General features: G+C 62.8%; 2 protein-coding genes across 4 annotated transcripts; one reads left to right on the top strand and one right to left on the bottom strand.

The window, feature by feature from the left end:
- Positions 1 to 1,471: 1,471 nt before the first annotated feature.
- On the bottom strand, positions 1,472 to 8,097 carry IRX2 (iroquois homeobox 2). 3 transcript variants are annotated; one of them, XM_051837023.2, is made up of 5 exons: positions 7,658 to 8,097; positions 6,094 to 6,499; positions 5,192 to 5,911; positions 4,579 to 4,651; positions 1,472 to 2,000 (listed from the first exon to the last, which is right to left on the bottom strand). In XM_051837023.2, exons 1-4 carry the CDS (start codon positions 7,901 to 7,903, stop codon positions 4,599 to 4,601), a joined length of 1,425 nt encoding a protein of 474 aa, XP_051692983.1. In that variant the 5' UTR covers positions 7,904 to 8,097; the 3' UTR covers positions 1,472 to 2,000; positions 4,579 to 4,598. The 3 variants fall into 3 exon arrangements, with proteins under 3 accessions (XP_051692983.1, XP_051692982.1, XP_051692981.1); XM_051837022.2 differs by lacking the exon at positions 1,472 to 2,000 and adding an exon at positions 3,148 to 4,043 and having other exon boundaries at positions 7,658 to 8,096; XM_051837021.2 differs by lacking the exon at positions 1,472 to 2,000 and having other exon boundaries at positions 3,148 to 4,651; positions 7,658 to 8,094.
- On the top strand, positions 7,902 to 20,050 carry LOC127488318 (WAS/WASL-interacting protein family member 1). Its single transcript, XM_070056506.1, has 4 exons — positions 7,902 to 8,038; positions 8,235 to 8,922; positions 9,395 to 9,475; positions 18,613 to 20,050. The coding sequence occupies exons 1-4, from the start codon at positions 7,902 to 7,904 to the stop codon at positions 18,943 to 18,945; spliced, it is 1,239 nt and encodes a 412-aa protein (XP_069912607.1). The 3' UTR covers positions 18,946 to 20,050.
- The last annotated feature ends 768 nt before the right edge of the window (positions 20,051 to 20,818 follow it).

Genomic DNA, 20,818 nt, shown 5'->3' with positions numbered 1-20,818 from the left:
TCGGGGCCAGATTCAAATGGCACAGTCGTCCTCTCTCCCACCTGGGATTGCAAAAGAACAGACGCCCCCTATTTCATAACGCCTGCCCGTTTTTATTTATTTTTATTGCGTGGCCAGCACAGTGCTCCTAAGTGACATCTTCTTAGAAAGAGGGAGGACGCGGCGCCCCAGGCCAGCAGCAGGAGCCGGAGGGGCGCCGCCGCCTCCCAGGTGAGGCGGGGAGCGCGCACAGGTGTGGGCGCCCAGCCCTCCGGCTGGGGTCCCCCTGCTTTCACTTTCGCGCGCCCACGCGAGGGCCAGGGAGAACGCTCGTTCCGGAAGCCACTTTGAGCCTCTGGAAAACTGCACTGCGGTAGAGAACTCCTTGGACTAAGCCTTCCGTACTTGTGGCGATTTGCCCCTTGAAGGACAGCGGAGGGCCAGGCGGGGACGCCGGCCGTGGGAACCCGCAGCGCCCGTGCGCGCGCCACGGACCCCGAGGGCCAAGCCCACCCTTTGGGTTACTGCGTTGCAAAAATAACTAGAAAGTTATTTTTAGGAAAGAAATTCGAAAACAAGTAACCGACAGATCCGCCCATGTGTGTAGCTGGTCATCGACACGCGCGTTCTCCGGGCCTCTCCGCGCGCCCACCGGCTGAGGCCCCGCGACGCGGCGGTCACCGAGGACCCCTCCCCGGAGGGGGCGTCCTGGGCAAGCCGGGCCGCTGCAGGGCGAAGAGACTGGGCCGCACCCCGCCTGCGCGCCGCTGCTCGCCTGCCCGCTCCCCGCGAGTTCACTCCGTGCGGGACAGACCCGCAACGGACGGAGCGGGCGCGCGGGGGTGGGACGGCTGCCTGGGCCTTCCCGGCTCAGTCTGCGGAAGTCGGGGAAACGCACGGGGACGCCGCCGGCCACGCTCCGGGCTCCCGGGCCGGGCGCCCCAGCCTCCAGGCCGCCCCGCAGCCGCTCGCTCCGCCGCGCGGGCCTCCCGCCTCGCGCCCGACCGACCGCGGGACGCGGCGTGCCGGGCAGCCCTGCAGAAACAATAACTCCCTTATTGGGAACAAATGTTGACATTTGACGCGCGCGGGGCAAGCGCCCCCCCCCCCCCCCAGGGCCCACCTGGGACGGGAGCGCGAATTCCGATAAATCAGCTTCCAGGAAGCTCGGGGCAGAGGCGGCCTGGCAGGCGGGCGAGGGGCCGAGGGGCCGGGCGCGCACCCCGCCAAGTCAGTGCCTCGCAGCGCCTGGAGCAGGGCAGCTGTCCCGCGAGACCCCAGCGAAGGCGACCTCCTGGTCAACACGTGCGTCCTTTCTCTCTAACAAGTGGGTTTTGGTGAGCGCCTTTGAAACCCAAATATAAAACCCAGAGGCTTTTAGCATGGTCCCTTCCCTTGGTTAGTTTTCTCTCTCTTTCTCTCTGTCTCTATCTCTCTGGCTCACACTCGCGCGCGCGCGTGCACACACACACACACACACACTTTAAATCGACCCCCACAAACACCTGCAGGTTTTATGTCCTTATGTATTTTGAAATCAAGTCCTGCAGAAAACAGTTCAGGTCAGCAGACAGGGTGGTAAGTTAAGGTGTTGTGCGTAGCAACATCAAACAGGCTTCCCGTGCCTTGCTAATCTCCGGAGCAGCTCTGGGTTGTCCCCGGCGGAGAGGCCCCCCTCGTCCGGGAGAATGGCGGGGGAGAGGGACAGGCACCTCGCGTCCAGCCGTGCGGTCTTCCTGCGGCAGGGCCAGGGCTTCCGGGTCCCAGAAGGCACACAGAGCCATTTTCCTCGGGTGTCTGTGGGAAGGTCTTCTTCCGGGTCTCCTTGGTTTGCCGCGGTAAACGTCTTCGGGCTGCTCAAGGTCACCTATCACTCACAGAGACTGCTGCCGCGTGCACTCGTCCCCTGTGAGGCTGAGATGTGCACAGTGCTCATCAACGCCCTAGACCCTCACCTTGAAGGCACAAGGTTCCTCGGGCGGAAACGCATTATCTGTATGGAATTCTTGATGGCTTTGTGTCTAAAACCAAAACAGGCACACAGTTAGCACTCAGGGTCACTTCCCGGATCCCCTGTGCTCCCAGACACACCGCCCCTGCCACAGAGTGGGGTTTTCCCTTGGGAGAGGCCTCCCTCTCCCACCAGCTCCCTCCCAAACATGCCCACCTCCACTGGGAAGGGGGACACACAGCCCCCGGGTGCGCAGGAAACCGAAGGCAGCTGCTCCCCCCGCCAGCAGGGCTGTGTGTCCAGTTGTCTCCTGGCTGTGCCTCAAGTATCGCGATTACTTCCAAATACCCTTTTAGAACAAGACCCCAGCAAGAGGCCACTCTTTTCCAAGGCACAGAAAGCCGCCGGAGAGATCCGTTTGTCAATATCAGCTGCTCTAGCAATTTCCCAGCCTCAGACACGTCGGCCTATTGGAGCTGGCAGATGCTTAGACAAGATTTTATAAATTGTTCAATATCAGCCCATAATGAACCCCAACTGACCATTCCAAAGCAGCTAAAAGCACCCGCGACCTCCCCCGCTGGCATCCAATAATGCTCTCACGCGGCACCGTTATTAATCATGGAATAAAATAGATGAACCTCTTGAAAAATAAGTGTATGATTGATTAAAAGGCAATCTAAGGAGCCATTATTCTTGTTTTATAACCGTCACTTATATTCACTCAATTTATCTTTGGAGAGGAAATAAATGATTGTTCATTTCTTTTCTGAAATTATATTATGTGGATATCCATATAATTTTGCTGAAAATTAAAGTGACAGGTTTGTTGCTTTTATGATCCTAATCAAAGAAGATGTGTTACTTGTCTACAGATCTCAGACTTGTCCTGTAATTAGAAAGTGAGTGAGGTAATAAAGTGAGTGAGGTCCGGGGCTGTTCAAACTTCTCTCCCCCGGCCCCGGGGTACCCGAGAGCGGGTGCACCACTCCCCGCTGCCCACGGATCGTCCCGGAGTTCACTGCAGCTGTTGGATAGGGCAGCCCAGAGTCCTTCCAGGATTCCGAATTCCCCGCGCCCAGCGGCAGGAGTGGGCACCGGGGCTCTGAAAGCCACGGTCGCGGCCATCGGGGTGGTGGGGGGTCCACCCTCGCAATGCTCCAGTGTCGCTCACCGAAGAGGACCAGAGAGCAGCATCGGAAAGGAATGCAAAAGGCGCAGGGAGGGCAGAGTGTTTTATTTTTGCCAAGTTGTAGGATTTTACACCAGCAGACATGTTGCATATTCAGAGCACAGAGACCTTAATTTTCTTGCCATACACTTCTACAGGGATCAGCGAGGGGCAGACGTCTGCGCCGTGGCTCTCCCGCCAGCTGCGCTTCCTGCTCTCTGAGCGTGAGAAAGGAGTTTATTTCACAGCTTCTGACTCACGGGGAAGGCAGTCGCCAGGGGGCTGAGGGGCAGCACTGGGGCTCTGTACCCAAGGCTCACTCCCCGGGAAAAATGAGCCCCAAACACCGCGTTCATTGTAGACTAGGCTGCTTTTATTTACAATTTGAGATATAAATTAGTAAAGAATCCGTGTTAAACAACCAACAAAGATTGTATAACCAGCAATGTCCAAATAAAAACCAGGCAGAATTTATTTACAAAAAAAGTTTAGATTCCATTGCAATACAACTTGCATAAATTACTAGAAGCTTTATATCATTATAAAAATAAATATCAAATTTGTTTCCACTTCTTGCAGTACTCAACGTCTTCAATCACGTGGTATTCCTACTGTGTACATCTTTTACAAAGAACTCTCCCAGTCCATCCTAGCACAGCTACAGAATATACACCGTGGCGATGAAGCGATCGATGCGAGGGATCCTGAGAAAAACAGACTGTTCCCGAAAGTCACACGTACATCTGGAAGCTACACTACGCCAACACGTTACGCACGTCCCACAACACAGTCCCGGGGGCTCTGCTCGCTCACAGCGGCGCGAGCGAGATCGGTCTGACCCGAGAGATCTGGGCTTCGCAGCTGTGGCTTTACGAGTTCGGCAAGAGAAAACCGCCTGCTGACTTTATTATTTTTTGTTTCCAAAGCAATTGTGACACCTACCTGTGGACCAAGGAAAAAACCAAATCATCCCAAATCCTTCCGTGGCGCACCAACACCATCGCACTACCAGAACGAGTCACTTGACGGCTCGCACCGCGTTCCTGGCTGCTGGCTCTGTGACTGGTGACTGTGCCTAGTGGTGGAGGACCATGGCCTCTGACGCCCGCAGGCCCGGCTGCTGCGGCTCTAGCCGGCTCCGGGCCGCGCCTGCAGCTCCCTCTGCAACACCGCCGCGTGGAAGCAGGTGTCCGCGGTGACAGCGGCTCCGCACCGCGCGCACGCGCCCAGACTGAGCGTCTACGACTTTTGTCTCAAGCAGAGAACCGGGGCGGTGCGCAATCGCGACACAGGGACAGTCCAGCTCTGAGTGCTTCTTCAAAGAGCAGCTGGCGAGAAGGAAAACGGGGATCCAGAGCAGAGGGCCCCCCCTTTGCCGGGAAAGAAGACCCCAGCGGGCCACTCCACCCTCAACCCCGGGACAGGACGAGCGAGTCACGCACGGAGCCGGCGTGCGGGAGCGCGGGCGCCCACTTACGTGCGTCGCCGTGCAGCCTTCTATAGGTAGGGCTGGACGCCGCCGCCAGCCACGGTGCAGCCCTCGCTGGCATCTGTCGGGGGAGGGGCAGTGAGTGAGACCCCGGCCCCGCCAAAAGACGCCCTGGGCCCAAGTCCCTGGTGCCGCCCCTGAGGCTTGGCCTGCCTGGCTGGTTCTCGCTGTCCTCTCTAATTTTAGTTCTCGGGTAGCCCGAGTTGCGAGGCACCGAGGCCGTGCACCGAAGGGCGGAGACCGGGGACAAAGCCCTGGTTTTCTGCTTACAGGCAGGAGCCTACGAGAGGCGCGCGCAGCTGCCCCCTTCCGAGAGCCTGCTCACGCGGCGGAGCGCGGAGCTCAGCCCGGCCAGCGAAATGCGTTTTGAGGCCGTTTGCCTCGGCCAAAGCCAGTCTGGCGCATAATACCAGCACCCAAAATAACGGTGAACTGGGGCAGTAGCAGGAGACGGCCCCACCTCCGCTCCCTCTCGCCCCCTCCGCATGCAGGGCCCGCACTCCCAGCCGCCCGCGCCAAATCCCTGGGCGTCCCTTGCCTCTACCCAGACTTTCCCGGGACGTGCAGCCGGCCCTCCCTCCCCGCAGCACCGGCAGCCTACCTTTCTTGGGCTCATAGCCGCCGCCCGGGGGCCGGTAGTGGGGCTCTAGCGGGTGCGCGCCCGCCTTTCCCGCGTCGCTGGCGGCCTTGGGTGCGGCGTGCAGCGCCTCGCCGGGGGCGGCGGCCGCCGAGTTGTAGCGCAGCAGCCCCTGGCCCTGCAGCGCGGCGTTCAAGTTCCCGTAGTTTGTGTAGCTGCCGTAGAAGGGCGCCGTGTAGTACAGGTGGCGGCCGAGCAGCGGCGAGGCGGGGTAGGGCGAGCCGCCCGGCGGCGCCCCGGACGGAGCGGGCGCAGCGGCCGCGGGGATCCCCGGCGGCCCGCAGCCCGGGCCCAGGCTCGGCTGCTTGAGGTCCGACGTGGCGATCTCGGCCAGCGACCACAGCTTGGGCTTGCTGGCCTGCGGCTGCGCGCCAGGCGACGTCCGGCTGCCCAGGGGCGGCTTGCCTCCGCCGCCGCCGCCGCCGCGGGGTGCGGCCTCGGGCGGGGGGCTCAGCAGCGGCGCCTCCACGCCGGTGAGCGGCGACGAAGTCACGGGCTTGGGCAGCGCCAGGTCCCGCACGCCCTCCTCCTCGTCGTCCTCATCCTCCTCCAGGTCGTCGTACTTGTCCTTGCACTCAGAGCCCGATTCGCATAGAGGGTCCCCGGCGCGGCACGGCAGCTTCTCCCCGTCCGACTCGGCCGAGCAGGAGTGATCCGTGAGCGAATCCACGTGCAGGCTGATCCCTGCGGGGGCGCGGGCACGGTCGGTGGGCTGCCGGGGACGGCCCGGGGCCCTCCCCTCGCCCCAAGCCCGGCCCTGCATCGGGCCGCCCCTGGCCTCCCCGCCGAGTGCCCTGCTAGGGCAGCGCGCGCCCCGCCTGGGAAGAAAGCTCCCGAGGCCTGGCGCTGGCCGCGGCGGGGCTCACCTTCGTCCTCCGCCGAGGTCTCCGTGCCCTCCTGAGCCTTGTCGGGACTCTCCTCCTTGGCCCTTGCCGCGTCGCCCTCGTCCTCGTCCTCGTCCTCGCTTTTGTTCCGCGGCGCCCACGTCATCTTGTTCTCCTTCTTGAGCCGCCGGCGCGCGTTGGCGAACCAGGTGGAGACCTGCGTGAGGGTCATCTTGGTGATGATGGCCAGCATGATCTTCTCGCCCTTGGTGGGGTAGGGGTTCTTGCGGTGCTCATTGAGCCAGGCCTTGAGCGTGGCCGTGGCGTCCCGCGTGGCGTTCTTGCGGTACGCGGGGTCGTTGAGCTGGTACGGGTAGGCCGCGCTGCCGTACGGGTGGTAGCTAATGGCGCCGGTCATTCCAGTCGTGTGTGCGTCGTAGGGCGCACCCTGGAACCGACAAGAGCCATGAGTGGAGGGGCTGGTGGGCCAGTGTGGGGGCCGCCCATGCGGCCGAGGGGCCGTGCCTCTCCCGGCGAGCGAGCTGGAAGGGCAGCGGGGCCTAAGGGCCAGCTGTGGATCACAGAAAGTACTGCGGCTTTATTCTGGAATTTTTGAACTATTTTACTTTCCTAAGAGGACATGTCGCCCCCTGGACGCCCCCGAGCCGCGCGCGTGCATGCACAGGCCCACAGGTAGTTTTGCAGCGTCTCCATTTCTGCGGGCGCTCCAAGTGCTGGCTGCCTCGCTGCCTCCCCCTGCCCCCTCTCCCCGCCCTCATTTGGTTAAAGAAACAGCCCGAGCCCCCACTCCGCCATTCACCACTCCAAAGCTGGGCAAATCCAATTTGCAACTCAGAAGCCAGTCACCGTTTCCAATTCTTCAAATACGCGGTAATTAGCATTTTAATTCATCCTTTAAGGTTTAAATTCGAGACATTTGCAGCCTTCTCCCAGGCCGCGCCTACTCCTCCCGTGCCCTGGGATCCCACCGAGGGCCAGTGGCGGCCACCACCCCTGGACTGGCCTCAGTCGCCCGAAACGCGCTCGACCACGGCCCCGGCCAGCCCAGCTGCCGGCCGCGGGTCGCGGGAGCGGGAGCTGCTCGGGCGAGCCAGGGCTTCGGGCGGCGCTCGGCGGGCCACGCGCGCACCGACCGCTGTCCAGACACTGGTCCGCGGCGGACCCAGGCCGAACCGGGAGCCGCAGCCGAAGGCTCCCCGGGGAGGACTCCACCGAGCCCCAGCCCCGCAAGTAAAGGCGAACGGCCGAGAGCCGCCCCGGAGGCCCAGCGGCGTCGGCCCTCGCCCCACGCCAACGCGAGCGAGGCTGCGGGGGTGAGCCAGGGAGCACCCACCGCAGACCCCGGCCCCGGGGGAGCCGGGTTTCCCGGGCTCTCTGAGAAGACCCCGGGAGTCGAAGGGGAAGCGGCGCGGGTCCCGGCCCGAGCTCAGAGCCGCTCCTCGCTGGCCGCACTGCCCACCGCCCTGGCCCCTCGTTCCGCACGCGGCGCGACTCCCCAGCGGGCGACTCCGCAGCCGACCCCCGCGCTCCGTCCCCGGCGGGCCCCCGAGCCTCGGCGCCCCGCGTCCCCACCCTGAGCGGTTACCATGTAGGACGGGAAGCCGGCGGCGGCCGCCGCGTCAGCCGAGTACTGCAGCGGGCTGCCGAAGCCGGTGGCCGCCTGCGCCGTGAAGGCCGCCGAGCCCGGGTACGGGCTGAAAGCCGAGCCGGACGCCGAGCGCGCCAGCTCCTCGCTGCGCGGCGCGGCCAGCGCGGACGCGCCGTACGCCGGGCACGAGTAGAGCGCCAGCGAGCCGGGCGCTTGGTACAGGTAGCCCTGTGGATAGGACATGGTGGGCGCGGGGCGCGGGGCCCGCGTCACGCCGAGCAGCGGGCAGGGCGCGCGGCGCCCTCCATCCACGCCCGGCCGGGGCGCGGCGGCGCGGCGGCGGGCACCCGGGCCGCGGGCGGAGGCTGGCCCGCCCGGGCACTAGCCTGGGCGTCCCGCGAGCCGGGGGGACCGCGAGGCGGCAGCGGCGGCAGCGGCGGCGGCGGCGGCGGCGCGGAGCCGGTGGGCGCAGCCGCGCGCCAGGCCGGCGGTCGGGGTTTGGGGGAGTCTGGAGCCGGGAGTGAGGAGTTGAGGAAGGAGCGCTCGAGTTTCCGAGGGACATTGGAACGCGGAGCTGTCCGTCACGCGCTCATCTGCATATTCGGGCGCCCGCCCCTCCCCTGCTCCGCCCGCCGGCCGGGGCCGGGGGCGGGGCGGGGCGCGGCGCGGGGAGGGGCGCGGCGCGGGGGCGGCGGGCGCGCGGGCGGGGCGCGCAGGCTTTTGTGGCGCAGCCGCCGTTCTCACCGCTCCGGCCCCGGCCAGCCGACAGTCATCCCGCGCCCCAGCCTGCGGAGCTGCCGAATTGGCGCGCGCCCCCTCCCGCTCGCACAGGCTCCCGGCCACCGCCCCCCCATCCGGCCGGCCCCCCGACCTCGCCCGGGCCGCCTCCCCCTCCCCCCGCCCCAGGCGGCCGCTGCCCCGCCCCCAGCTCGGCCCTCGCGGACTCGGCAGAGGCCGCCCGCAGTCGGGCCAGGCCGGGTCCACTCGGGGCACGCGCGACCCGTGTCCGCCTCTCCTCTTCGAAGAGGCCAGCCCGGGTCCGAGACCGGAGCCTGGGAGGATGGGGGCGCCTCTCACCCGCACCCTCCCCGGGCATCGCGGCCTCGCGGGCCCAGGCTCCCCGCGCGGCCTCGCCTCTGGCCGCTGGCCGCCGGCCGTGGAGCGCGGACCTGGAGCCCGGGCGCCCGGGGTGCCGACTGCCCGGGGGCCCTGAGCGAGCCTGGGCGCGGGGCTCCGCGCCGATGAACGCCGCCCCGAAGCAGGTTTGTTTTGTTTTGTTTTGATCAGTTGACGCCTCTTCGGATTCGAGTTCAGGAAACGCGGGAAAGAGTGGACGCAGACGAGCCGCCTGGCGCACGGAGGGCGCCCCGGAGAGGGACGCGGGGGCAGCCGGCACCGCAGGTACCTCGGCCGGCGCCCGCACAGCTCCGCGTACCCACGCCACGCTGCTTCCTCCCTGCCCTACCGTAGCTCCCGGAGGAGGGCATCTGTGGACCGGGCAGAAGGGTCGCCGGTGGGGGGCGCTCGGGGGGTTGTTAGGGGTTCAGGGGTGTGCCGGTCCGGGCACCCAACAGGTGCCTGCTGGGCGTGCGCGGTGACGGGGTGGGGCGCGGGGGCTGGGGCGGCCGGGGCGCAGGCCTGCAGCTGGCGGCGCGCGGGGCTCAGGCTGCCAGCCAGGCCAGGCGCGCACCAGGGCCGCTCGAGCAGCCGGGCTGTCTGTGTCTCTTTCCCCAGGTCCAAGGGACTGTGGAACTGCAGCGTTGGGAGGACACGGACGCTGCCTCCTCCTCGGCCAGCGGGCGTGTGGCCCGACAGGTGCGGTCCGGGCAGGCTACCCCTCTCCCTCTCCTGTTCCCCGCGCCCGCCCCTTCCCCTACACGCCCCTGAACCCCAGGCCCCCAGCATCCGGATGCACGCACCCTGTGTCCGGAACTCCGGGCTCCTCCTGCGCCTGGCAGGGGAACCCCACCTGGGGCATCCCAATTCAGCTCTGGCTGGTGTTTTTATTTTGGGGGGGTAGAGTGGGGGAGGGGAGAGACTGAGAGCCCGAAGCTCGTGGGCGCCTGCCGCGCACACAATCCGTGACAAGTTAGGGATTCTTGGGAGCGAATTCCTCCCGGAGGCCGCGTTGCGTGAGATGCCCGCACGCTGGGACCCGCACAAGCAGCCACAGGTCAGGCTGCAGCCTTGCAGGTTCGCTTGCAATCAGATTAAGTGGGGGGAAAATCGGATGTAATTTTTGTGGCCGGGGAGCGCGGGCCTGGAGCCCTCCCGAAGCCCGGCTCCTGCTGCGCCTTCCTGAGCTCCGGTGCGGCCCCTCCTCGGGCCTGACCTCCGCCAGGGGCCGAAGGAAGAGCAGCGGCTCCAGATACAGTTGGTTTTGACATCAATTAAATACACAAGCAGACGCGCGCACGTGACCGCCGGCCCCGCGGCCGCGCGCGCCCTCCCCTCGCCCACAGCTCTCGAGACGGCCTCCTCCTCCGCGGTGCGTGTTTTCGCAGCAATTATCCCCCTGCATCGAAATCTGGGTTTTCCATACTGCTGCCTGCGCCTAATAAAACCCGTCTACCGCGCACCGTCGCACAGCCGCGTCGCGCTGCGTGCGGTTTTTATTGGTAGTGACTGTGGCAAATTAAAACGCTTACGCGGGAACATTAGGACCCGTGCTGCTGAATAGGTAAACTCCGCTTCGCTTTAAAAACAATTTTATTAAATCACTTTTCTTTTCTCTTTATTGGGTTGAAGTTGGCCTCATCCTCTTCAAAACAATCCAGGAGCCAAAAGGCAGGCTCCGAGGGTGGAGGCCCCGCGCGGTGTCACCGGCCCGACTGCCCGCCTGCGAGCGTGCCCCGGGCTGGCCCGGACTCCAGCTCGGGTCCCCGCGGGGAGCCACGGGGCCCTGGGCGTTTCGCTCCAGGGCGAGGCGGCGTTCGGGCACGCAGGGTCGCGGGGGGGGGGGGGGGGGCGGCCGGGCGCTCGGCTCCCGCGGCTGTCAGTCGCCATCCGCCTACCGGGAGCAGAGGGAGACAGAGGATGGGCGAGCACGCAAGGAAGGGCAGCCGCTGGCCGGTGTCCCGACCCTTCCCGCGGCGGCCCGGGCGATGCCTGGCCCCCTCCCCAGCATGTGCACAGCAGAAAGGAGAAGCAGAAAGCGAACCCCGCGCTATTGCTATCCTGCTCCCTGTCCCCGCAACCAAGAGCAAGCCGCCAGTGTGCGGGCCCCAGGGTCTGGTGGGGGTGCTGGAGCCGCGGCCGCCGCAGCGGGGTCCCGGGCTCTCTGGGGCGCGGGCAGGCGAAAGAGGCGACGAGGCCAGGCGCGGGCGGCGAGGGGGCGCTGTGGCCCGCGCCTGCCGGCCTCGGCCCCGCCACCGACGGGCGGCGACGCCCCTGCGCCTGGCGCGACCCGCCTCCTCCCGCACTGGCTCAAGGCTGGGAAGAGGCATTGCGACCCGGGCGTTTCAATAAAAGTGCAGCCGCGCCGGCGTCTCTGCAGCCTAACCGCTCCGGCCCCCCGTGGAGTTCCGTGGGAACGCAGCGACTGTTTGGGGCGCAACTGGGCCGCCGAGAAGAAACGCGCGCCGTCTCCCGGGTCCCGCCCTGCGAGATGCACGCGTTTCCAGCGCACCCGGCCACGCGGCTGCTGTGCTCGCCGCGACCGACGCCCCCGGCCGCGGACACCCCAGCGCGGCCGTGGAGGCGAGGGCTGGCAGCGCCCTTCCTTCCGCGACCACCGGAGCGCGTCCTTAGGAACTGCGCCCAAGTTTCCTAAAGTGAACCGCAGACCCGCAGACCGCTCGCCCTAGGGACGCGCGCGAGTGCTTTCTCGGCCGGCTGCAGGAGCCACAAAGTCTCTCTGAAAACCACTCGCGCCGGAGACCCCGCAGGGTCCCGCACGAGGCTTCCGGGGCCCTGGGCGACCCCCGGGCAGGGCAGGAGGGCGGCACCGGGGACCTGGCGTCCAGGGCCCACGCGCGCGTTCCCCCTGGGCACCACGTCCTCGGCTCTTCCCCGACCGCTCGCCCCTCCCGGCTTCCTTTCGGGGCAGCGGAATTCCCCGTTCTCCCGCGGATGCCCCGCCTCCGACGTGCTTCCCGAAGTTTCTCTGGCGCGGGACCGGGAAAGCCCCATTTGCCGGTGGCTCCGCGGCCCACAGACCCCGGCCTCCCGCTGCGCTCGCGCTAACCCCAACCCTTGCTCCTCGCCGCCCCCGACCCGTCCCGCACGCCAGACCCTGGACCCCAGCTGCGGTTCCCTCCCGCCGCGCTGGGCCGTCGCCGGCCGGGGCGCCTGGCGGGGAGCGCGGCGCGCCGAGACGGACCCAGGCCGTAGGGCATCGCCGTGAGAGGACACCCGCGGCGGGAGCGGCTGCCCGTGGAAGCCCACGCGCGTGGCCCGCCCTTCGGCTCACCGGGGCGCGCGCGAAGACCGCGTCTCCGTACGGCCCTGAGAGGCCGCGGCTTTCGGTGGTGGCGTGGCGTTCCAGTTTTGCTTTTCCGCGCGTCCGGGCGAAGCGGCGGCGGGGAGAGGTGCGCCCCGACCCCCGCACCTCCAGGCCACTGCGCGTCCTCCTTGGGAGCGGCGGAGCGCAGGCCGCGGCCCGGCAGGTGGCAGGTAGGACTCCTAGCTCTCAAGCCGGTGGGGGGGTCGGGGAGAAGGGAGTCTGTGTCAACAGGCGAGGTCCTGAGGCCTGGGCTCGTGGAGGGCCGCGGTTGGTACCAGCTCCGAGTTGGGTAGTGTACCGGGCGGCACGTGGGCGCCCCTGCGCGCTCCGCGCAACTCGCCGCTGCCCGGCACACCTGCGACGCCAGAGGCAGGGCCGGAAGCGCGGAAGGCCAAGCAGGGAAAGGCGACCGCATTCCCAGCGGGACATCAGCGGGAGATTCAGGCTCTGCTGACAGGGTGACAGCCAGCGGGGCGCGGCTGGGGGCGAAGGCAGGGCGCGAGCCCAGCGAGCGGGCGCAGCAGGGCCTCGGAGGCGGCAGGCAGGGGGCCGGGATGGGTGCCGTGTCACACTCTCCGGGCGACCCGAGTGGCGAGTTCTCAGGTGTGGGGCGGGTCGGTCCAGACAAGAGGATGCCCGAGTCGGGTCGGGAACGCGCAAGGCCAGTTTAGCCCTGTTTGCAGGCCTGAGCCCAGGCCTCTTTCCAGGCCCAGGGCAGCTTCAGGGCCTGCGGGTGCCGGGGAGGTGAGGCCTTAGCTCCAGCAGCAGTGTTTCATTTGTGAAAAGCTTGTCTGCAGTAACGTTCTAGAATGTCAGCTTCTCAACCCGGAATGGCGTGGCCGTGGATTGCGTGGCTCCACACGTCCACGTTCTGGGACACATTGGCGGTTCTGGAAACGAAAATGAAAAATAAGTCCTAGCCCTTAATAGAAGCCGCATCACCCGCAGTCTCCCAGGCCACTCTGGGAAAACGCTCCACTCCCAAGGCCCCACGGTCTTCCGCGTTTTCTCTCCTTTTTTTCCTCCGCCCACGCTTGGATGAAGCAGACGTTGGCTTGGACTTGCAGTGCAGCCATTGCTACTTGGGCCTGTGTCTTTGTGCCATTCTCCCAGGCGTGGCAGAGAGAGGAGGCATGGTGCTCCCTGAGCCTCTGGGCCTCCCAGGAGGTGCAGCCAGGGGCTCCCGGGGGTGCAGGGCCGAGCTGGACACAGCCAGGTGCCTGCACCCCTGGGGGGAGCCGTGGCTGGGACCTTGCCCGTGGCTCTGCGGCTGCTCTACACCACAGTGAGTGCATTTTAGAAAATTCAAGTAAAAATTGGAGAACCGGCCCAGGGAGCCAGAGGCAAGGAGGAGCCTGGGAAAGCACAGAACGCAGCTAGCAAAGGCGGGAAGGAGAGCACATCCTGCCAGGCAGAGGCAGGGGGGACAGGAAGGGCCTCCTCCCTCCGCTCAGCTGGGCTGCAGTGCCCAGCAGGCCTTTGCACACTTCCTCTCACGCCCAGTCCCGAAGCTCCTGCCAGAAGCAAGCCCCTCTGCCTTCCTGGGCACTGCAGCCCCGCAGGACCCAGAGCCTTGCTAATTCCCGTGTGCTTCCAGCCCTGGCTCAGAGGGAGAGGCCGGCAGGGCTGTTCGGTGATGCCACGGTCTCCAGGTTCTCTTTTCCTCACCTGCTCCGAAGCGGGCAGGGAGGAGGGTGCCAGGCCTGGGACCAGCGCAGTCCCAGAGGCCTCCCTGGGCTCCCTGACTGGACGGCCCCCCTGAGCCGCTACAGCGTACAGCTCAGTGCTGGGGACACTGGCCAGGTGCCGGCAGCCTGCAGCCGGACTCGCTCCCACATGGGGCCTCCAGGGGCTGCTTCCTCCTGTAGGCGTGGCGCCCCCTGCCCACCCTCACTGCCTGCCTGGGTGTGGCACCCCCTCCCACCCTCACTGCCTGCCTGGGCGTGGCACCCCCTCCCACCCTCACTGCCTGCCTGGGCGTGGCACCCCCTCCCACCCTCACTGCCTGCCTGGGCGTGGCACCCCCTCCCACCCTCACTGCCTGCCTGGGCGTGGCAGCCCCTCCCACCCTCACTGCCTGCCTGGGCGTGGCACCCCCTCCCACCCTCACTGCCTGCCTGGGTATGGCGCCCCCTCTCACCCTCACTGCCTGCCTGGGTGTGGCACCCCCTCCCACCCTCACTGCCTGCCTGGGTGTGGCACCCCCTCCCACCCTCACTGCCTGCCTGGGCGTGGCACCCTCCAACACCCCTCACTGCCTGCCTGGGTGTGGCACCTCCACCCACCCTCACTGCCTGCCTGGGCGTGGTGCCCTCTGCCCACCCTCACTGCCTGCCTGGGCATGGCGCCCTCCACCCACCCTCACTGCCTGCCTGGGCGTGGCGCCCTCTGCCCACCCTCACTGCCTGCCTGGGCATGGCGCCCTACACCACCCCTCACTGCCTGCCTGGGCGTGGTGCCCCCCTCCTACCCTCACTGCCTGCCTGGGCGTGGCACCTCCACCCACCCTCACTGCCTGCCTGGGCGTGGCGCCCCCCTCCCTCCCTCACTGCCTGCCTGGGCATGGCGCCCTACACCACCCTCACTGCCTGCCTGGTGTGCTGTGGGTGCCAGATGAACTGATTCCCTGAATGCATGGGTGAACAGTCAGTGACTCTGTGGCTCATTCACCTGTCCTAAGAGGCACAGCAGGGACACCCATGGGGGCACTTGCCTGCGTAGCCCACTCCACTGCTCCCCACACCTGATGGTGGTGGACGCCCTAGTCCAAGCTGATCACGGCACCCCTGGCAGCCCCCACTCCCGAGTGCAAAGCAAGGTCCATTTTGGATGCTGAAAGTTAAGGCTCACTGGATACGGACATTTTAACAAACCTGTCATTTAAAAATTCCTAATAATTGTCAGCCCCAGACCTTGTATTCCACTTCCTACACAGTAACCTACACAGTTCCCAGGACCCGGGTGGTGCTCAGTAGTGTTCATTGAGCAAATGAATGTGTTTATGTTGATATTTGGGGAAAAGGAAACTTTAATCAAAGCAGACTGGCCTTTTATGGTATTTTTGGTGAGGAGTTCAGAATGGGGAAGAGTTATAGACACCATATTTAAAAAATAAGTTAGGTCCCAGCGATGTTATTGTAGACACAGATAAGCTCATACCAAGATGTACATGAATGGGCAGAGGCCTTGGGATCGCTAGGATAATTTGGAAAAAGAATGCAGTGGGAGGAATCCGACTTCTCTGTTTCTAGAACTGAGAGAGAGAGGTGCTGGTGGAGGCGCAGGCGCACAGACCGGGGCGGGGCGGGGCGGGGCGGGGCGGGGCACCGGAAGTGGAGGCTGCAGGTGGATGCGCAGAAACGCGCCCCGTGTGTTCCGGACAAAGGCGCAGAAGCAAGCGGTGCAGGGACGTCAGCCTTCACCGCTGGGGCTGGCACCGCTGGCCACTCCAACCTGTCTCACACCTTGCCTGAAAATTAGCTGAAAGTGTGGGCCGCGACAAATGGAAAATTATAAAACTTAAAAACAAAATGGGAGGAGAGGCTGGTGTTGTGGCGCAGTGGGCTAAGCCGCTGCCCACCGCACCGGCATCCCGTGTCCAGGTGACAGTTCTACCCGGGCTGCTCCACTCACTCCCCTCCAGCCCCCTGCTAATGGCCTGGGGAGGCAGCGGAGGACGGCCCGAGTGCTCGGGCCCCTGTGCCCAGGTAGGAGACCTGCGTGGAGCTCCTGGCTCCTGGCTTTGTCCTAGCTCAGCCCCAGCCGTTGTAGCCATTTGGGGAGTGAACCAGCAAATGGAAGACTGATCGATCTCTCTCTCTCTGTATGTGAGTCTTTCAAGTAAATGAATCTTAAAAAATAGGAGGAGGTCTTTGGGACCTGAGGCTAGGTAGAGTTTTCCATCAGATGCCAAAAACTCAATCAATAAAAGCAAGATGTTGCTTAACTGAATTTCATCCAAATTTGAAACTTTTGCTTGTGAAGGAGCTTGTTAAGGGAACCACATACATCAGAGTGAAAGAAAACATTTGCAAACCACAAAGAACTGATGTAAGAATTTACGGGGCGGGGTGGCAATGCCGCCACCTGCAGTGCCGGCATCCCATACAGGCACCGGTTCAAGTCCTGGCTACTCCACTTCCGATCCAGCTCCCTGCAAATGGCCTGCACCCGCGTGGGAGACCTGGAGGAAGCTCCTGGCTCCTGGCTTTGGGCTGGCTGAGTCCTGGCTGTTGCAGCTACTGGGGAGTGAACCAGCTGATGGAATCTCTCTCTCTTTCTCTCTCCCTCTCTCTCTCTCTGCCTCTCTGTAACTCTGCCTTTCAAATACATAAATAAATGTTTTTTAAAAAAGAAGATACAAGGGCCAGTCCAAAGTGAGCCGTGCAGCAAAACCAGAATACAGCTGGAAACTGGGGAGAAGATGCGAAAGGCCATGCATCGGTGCGACTACAGGAGGTTATAAAGCGCGTCACACAGATGCTCACCCTCTGTAAGCACCAGGGAGGTGCGGATTCGGACCACAGTGAGTGATGCTCACCTGTCAGAGTGGAGAGACACGAGAGCTGTGATGGCAGAGGGCGTGGCGTGGTCTGGGCTGGCAGAAGCAGCATGGAGTCCACTCCGGAAGACAGCCGGGCACGTTCCTCTGGGACTGAAGATGCAGCTGCCGCACAACCCAGCACTTGCGTTCTTGGTGTTGGTCGTAGACACGTTGACGTACGTTTGCAGGAAACCCTGGCTGCCAACAGCCGTGGCTGCCTGATCTACTGCAGCAGCCGGGTGCCCAGGCTTGTTCCTTGTGGGCATTCGGAGAGCGGGCCAGCGGATGGGAGCGCGCTCTCTCCTCTCCCTCTCCCTCCCTCTCTCTCTCTCTCTCCTCTCTCTCTCTCCTCTCTCTCTCTCCTCTCTCTCTCTCTCTCTCTCTCTCTCTCTCCCTCCATCCCTCCCCCCACCCTCCCTCTCTCTCTCCTCTCTCTCTCTCTGTTTAAATAAGTAAATTTAAAAACAGTTAAACATCCCAGTTTTGATTGTAGAAACTATTAAGTGGACTCTAATGCTGACGTGGAATTGCGGAGGTCTGGAGTAGGCAGAGAGATTTGAGAGGAGCCTGTGACTTGGTGTCAGGCCCTGGGTGCAGTTACAGTGACTAGGACAGTCGGATGCTGGTGGCAGGTGAGCCGTGCAGACCAGGGCGGGGGCTTGGACACCTGCGTCCCCCATCAGGCTGCCTGTGTTCAAGTCCTGGCCCCGCTCCTGACCCAGCTTCCTGCTGGTGTGCATCCGCGCATGACGGCCCCGTGATCCAGCTCTCTGCTATGACCTGGGAAAGCAGTGGAAGATGGCTCAAGTGCTTGGGCCCCTGCACCCACGTGGGAGACCGGGAGGAAGCTCCTGGCTCCTGGCTTCGGATCGGCGCAGCTCTGGTTGTTGTGGTCATCTGGGGAGTGAACCAGCGGATGGAAGACCCCCCCCCCCCCGCCTCTCCTTCTCTGTGTAACTCTGACTTTCAAATATTCAAATAAATAAATAAATCTTTTTAAAAAAAGCAAAATAGCCAGTTTTGCCAGGCTCTGAGTAGCTTACTTCTGCTGCTGATTGATTGTTTGCTGTGAGCTCCTGCTCATTCACTCTCCAATGACGGCGGCAGCCAGGGCTGGCCCGGCCCCAGCCAGGAGCCAGGGCTCTGTCTCGGTCTCCCGGGCGGTGCCAGGGAGGCAGCGCCTGCGCCGTCTTCCACTGCCTTCCCAGCGCCTTGGCAGGAAGCAGAAGTGAGAGTGGAGCAGCTGGGACTCCGGGGCAGGCCAGCGGGGATGCGGCATCGCGACAGCAGCGTCCCCGCGGGCCCAGCAAGGCCCGCCCAGGGCGCTGTTCCCTCGCGCCCACTGCTGACTGCTTCTCCCACAGCTGGTGACAGTGCTGCCTGGCAAACCTGCACCCGCAGCTGGAACACCTAGATGTTTGCATGTGTCATTTATATTTTACCTTTTTACTATAACATTTCCCACCTCTGTTTATTTAGAAACATTTCGCCTCCCTTCTCTCTCACACTGTTAATATTTGGGATTCACATAGCTGATGTGGATAATGCTGACTATATACTTTAACAAATTTAAAGCAACAGAAAATAAATGTGTGTGTGTTACAAGTCTTTTAGGAAGTTGAGGCAGTGATGGGATCTTCTGATTCATTGATTGTATGAATATATAAACACGTCTAAATATGGGCTATACCTTAGTGTTCCCTGCACTGCACACATGCTGTGTTTGTGTTGTTTCTGGCACAGCTGGGAGCGGACAGAAGCTCCGTACGTGTAGCTCTGTGTATTTTTAATTTCCTTGTTATGCCTTCTTTAATGTTATTTGTTCTTTGTCGGAAACTTGTCTTCTCTCCTGGAGGATATTTTTTAGGGATTTGCCTAATGAAGTCTCATTGGTCTGATTGTTCGCTCTTTTCCCAGAAAGCGCATCTCTCGGGATGTGTGATCCGGGTTGGTTGTGTCTTTCAGCCCTTGGAGAGGCTACTGATTTCCTACTGTTCTCCACCCTCCGCTGTCATCCGGAGAGATCCGCCGTCGGCCCGGCTGTCACGACTTTGCGGGAGTAGCGCGTCTTTTCTCTGGCTGCTCTCGGGGTCTTCGCCGGTGTTGTGTGTTCCAGCTTTCCGTCAGTGTGTCCAGAGAGAAAATTCTTTTCATTTTCCTGTTCTTGAATTCGTTAGCAGTCCTGATTCTAGAAGTCGTATCTATTTTCACTTAGGAATCCTTTGTAACGATTATCTTCTTAAAAGTCGCTGCCCCAGGCCAGCATTGTGGCTTAGCAGGTGCAGTAGCCGCCTGTGATGCCGGCATCCCATGTGGGCGCTGGTTCGAGTCCTGGCTGCTCCATTTCTGATCCAGCTCCCTGCTGTGGCCTGGGAGAGCAGTGGAAGGTGGTCCAAGTGCTTGGGCCCCTGCACCTGCGTGGGAGATGCAGAAGCTCCTGGCTCCTGGCTTCGGCTTGGCCCAGTCCCAGCTGTTGTAGTCATCGGGCCAGTGACCCAGTGGATGGAGAATCTCTCTGTGTCTCCCCCTCTGTAACTCCGACTTTCAAATAAAGAAATAACTTTTTAAAAAATGTTTCTCTGGATTATTTTGGAAGTTCAAGGAGATACATTTCGTAACTTTTTATTCTATCTTCCCCACCTGCCCCCGGCCTGTTTTCTACCTCTTTCTCTGCTACGCTAGGGATAGATAGTTTCGTTTGGATCTGTCGTCCACGTAATCTTTGCATCTATGTCATACATGAGGGTATTTCACAATGACTGTGGACAGTGGAATTGCAAGCTGAGTTTATTTATTATTGGCACACGTGGGGCCAGGGAGTGGCGATGAGCTGGTTGGCCCAACACACTGTCCCCCACTCTGTGGCAAGACGTCTCGCTGGCCAACGGAGACGCGGAGGCCCGTCTGTGCAAATTGGGTGAGGAGGCAGTGAGACTTATGCTCGCTCCCTTGTGTTCCTGGAGCCCCTCAGGGGAAACCAAGGCTGCCGTGAGTGCTGCACTGGCGTGCGTCTGTAACGCAGCCACGCATTTGTGGCCACCTTGTGCAAAGAAGCTTCACGCATTGAGTTTCCACTGAAGGGTTCGGAGAGCACTCCTGCTGATCTTGCCACACTATTCGCTGCATGAAATGGTGTTGCACAGAGAACAGAATCTCAGAGCAGGAGTTCTAAATCTATTGCATACCAGGTACTCAAAGGCTCATAGAAAACGTGCATTATGGGAAAATAAAAACTATCCTCAGATTTCAATTTTTCTGCATCCAAATAAATGTGTCTTTTAATTTTGTTTCTCTGTGATTTTTTTTCTGAAGCACTTGCTTGTGTATTTTTTTAAAAAAATATTTATTTATTTATGTGAAAGGCAGAGTTACAGAGAGGCAGAGAGAGAGAGAGAGAGACAGGGGTGGGGGGTGGGGGGGAGGGTTTTCCATCCGCTGGTTCACTCCCCAAGTGGCTGCAATGGCTGGAGCTGCGCCAATCTGAAGACAGGAGCCAGGAGCTTTTTCTGGGTCTCCCATGTGGGTGCAGGGGCCCAAGGACTTGGGCCGTCTTCCACTGCTTTCCCAGGCCACAGCAGAGAGCTGGATCAGAAGTGGAGTAGCAGGGGCTCGAACCAGCACACATATGGGATCCAGCACCACGGCTGGCAGCTTTACCCGCTGTGCCACAATGCCAGCCGCGCCGCCTATGTGGCTTTTAGTCAAGTGCGACGCACGCACGGTTTCTGGTCTGTGTTCATATCCTGTGGTGTTGGTGGTGGAGCACCCGGAGGTGGGTGTCCTGGTGACCTGTCCTCTTACCTGCTGGGTTCCAGGCTTGTGTTCAGGCCGTGTGCACACCTGTGTGCAGGGCAGCCCGGGCCCAGGGAGCACAAGGCTCTGGTCCCTGGGTCGGGGCAGGTGTGGGGCAGGTGAGCGATGTGTTACAGGAAGGCCAAGAGCAGAGGTCAGTGGTAGCCAGGCTGGCCCAAGGCCCCAGGAGGCGTTCGGTGTTGAGAAGGCAAAACCTGGGACAGCGGTGGCAGTGGGGTCTGCTGTTGGGGTGCAGCGAGGCCGACACGTGGAACCTGCTTTGTGTCAGCACCGAGGACACGAGCCCTGGCCTCCCGCTGTCTCAGAAGCGAGGCATGGTGTCTCAGGGAGCGAGCAGGTGCTCCAGGAGGCGGGGCCA

The sequence above is a fragment of the Oryctolagus cuniculus genome, chromosome 14, assembly GCF_964237555.1.
Source record: "Oryctolagus cuniculus chromosome 14, mOryCun1.1, whole genome shotgun sequence".
NCBI lineage: Eukaryota > Metazoa > Chordata > Mammalia > Lagomorpha > Leporidae > Oryctolagus > Oryctolagus cuniculus.
This window is presented reverse-complemented; position numbering and strand designations above follow the sequence as displayed.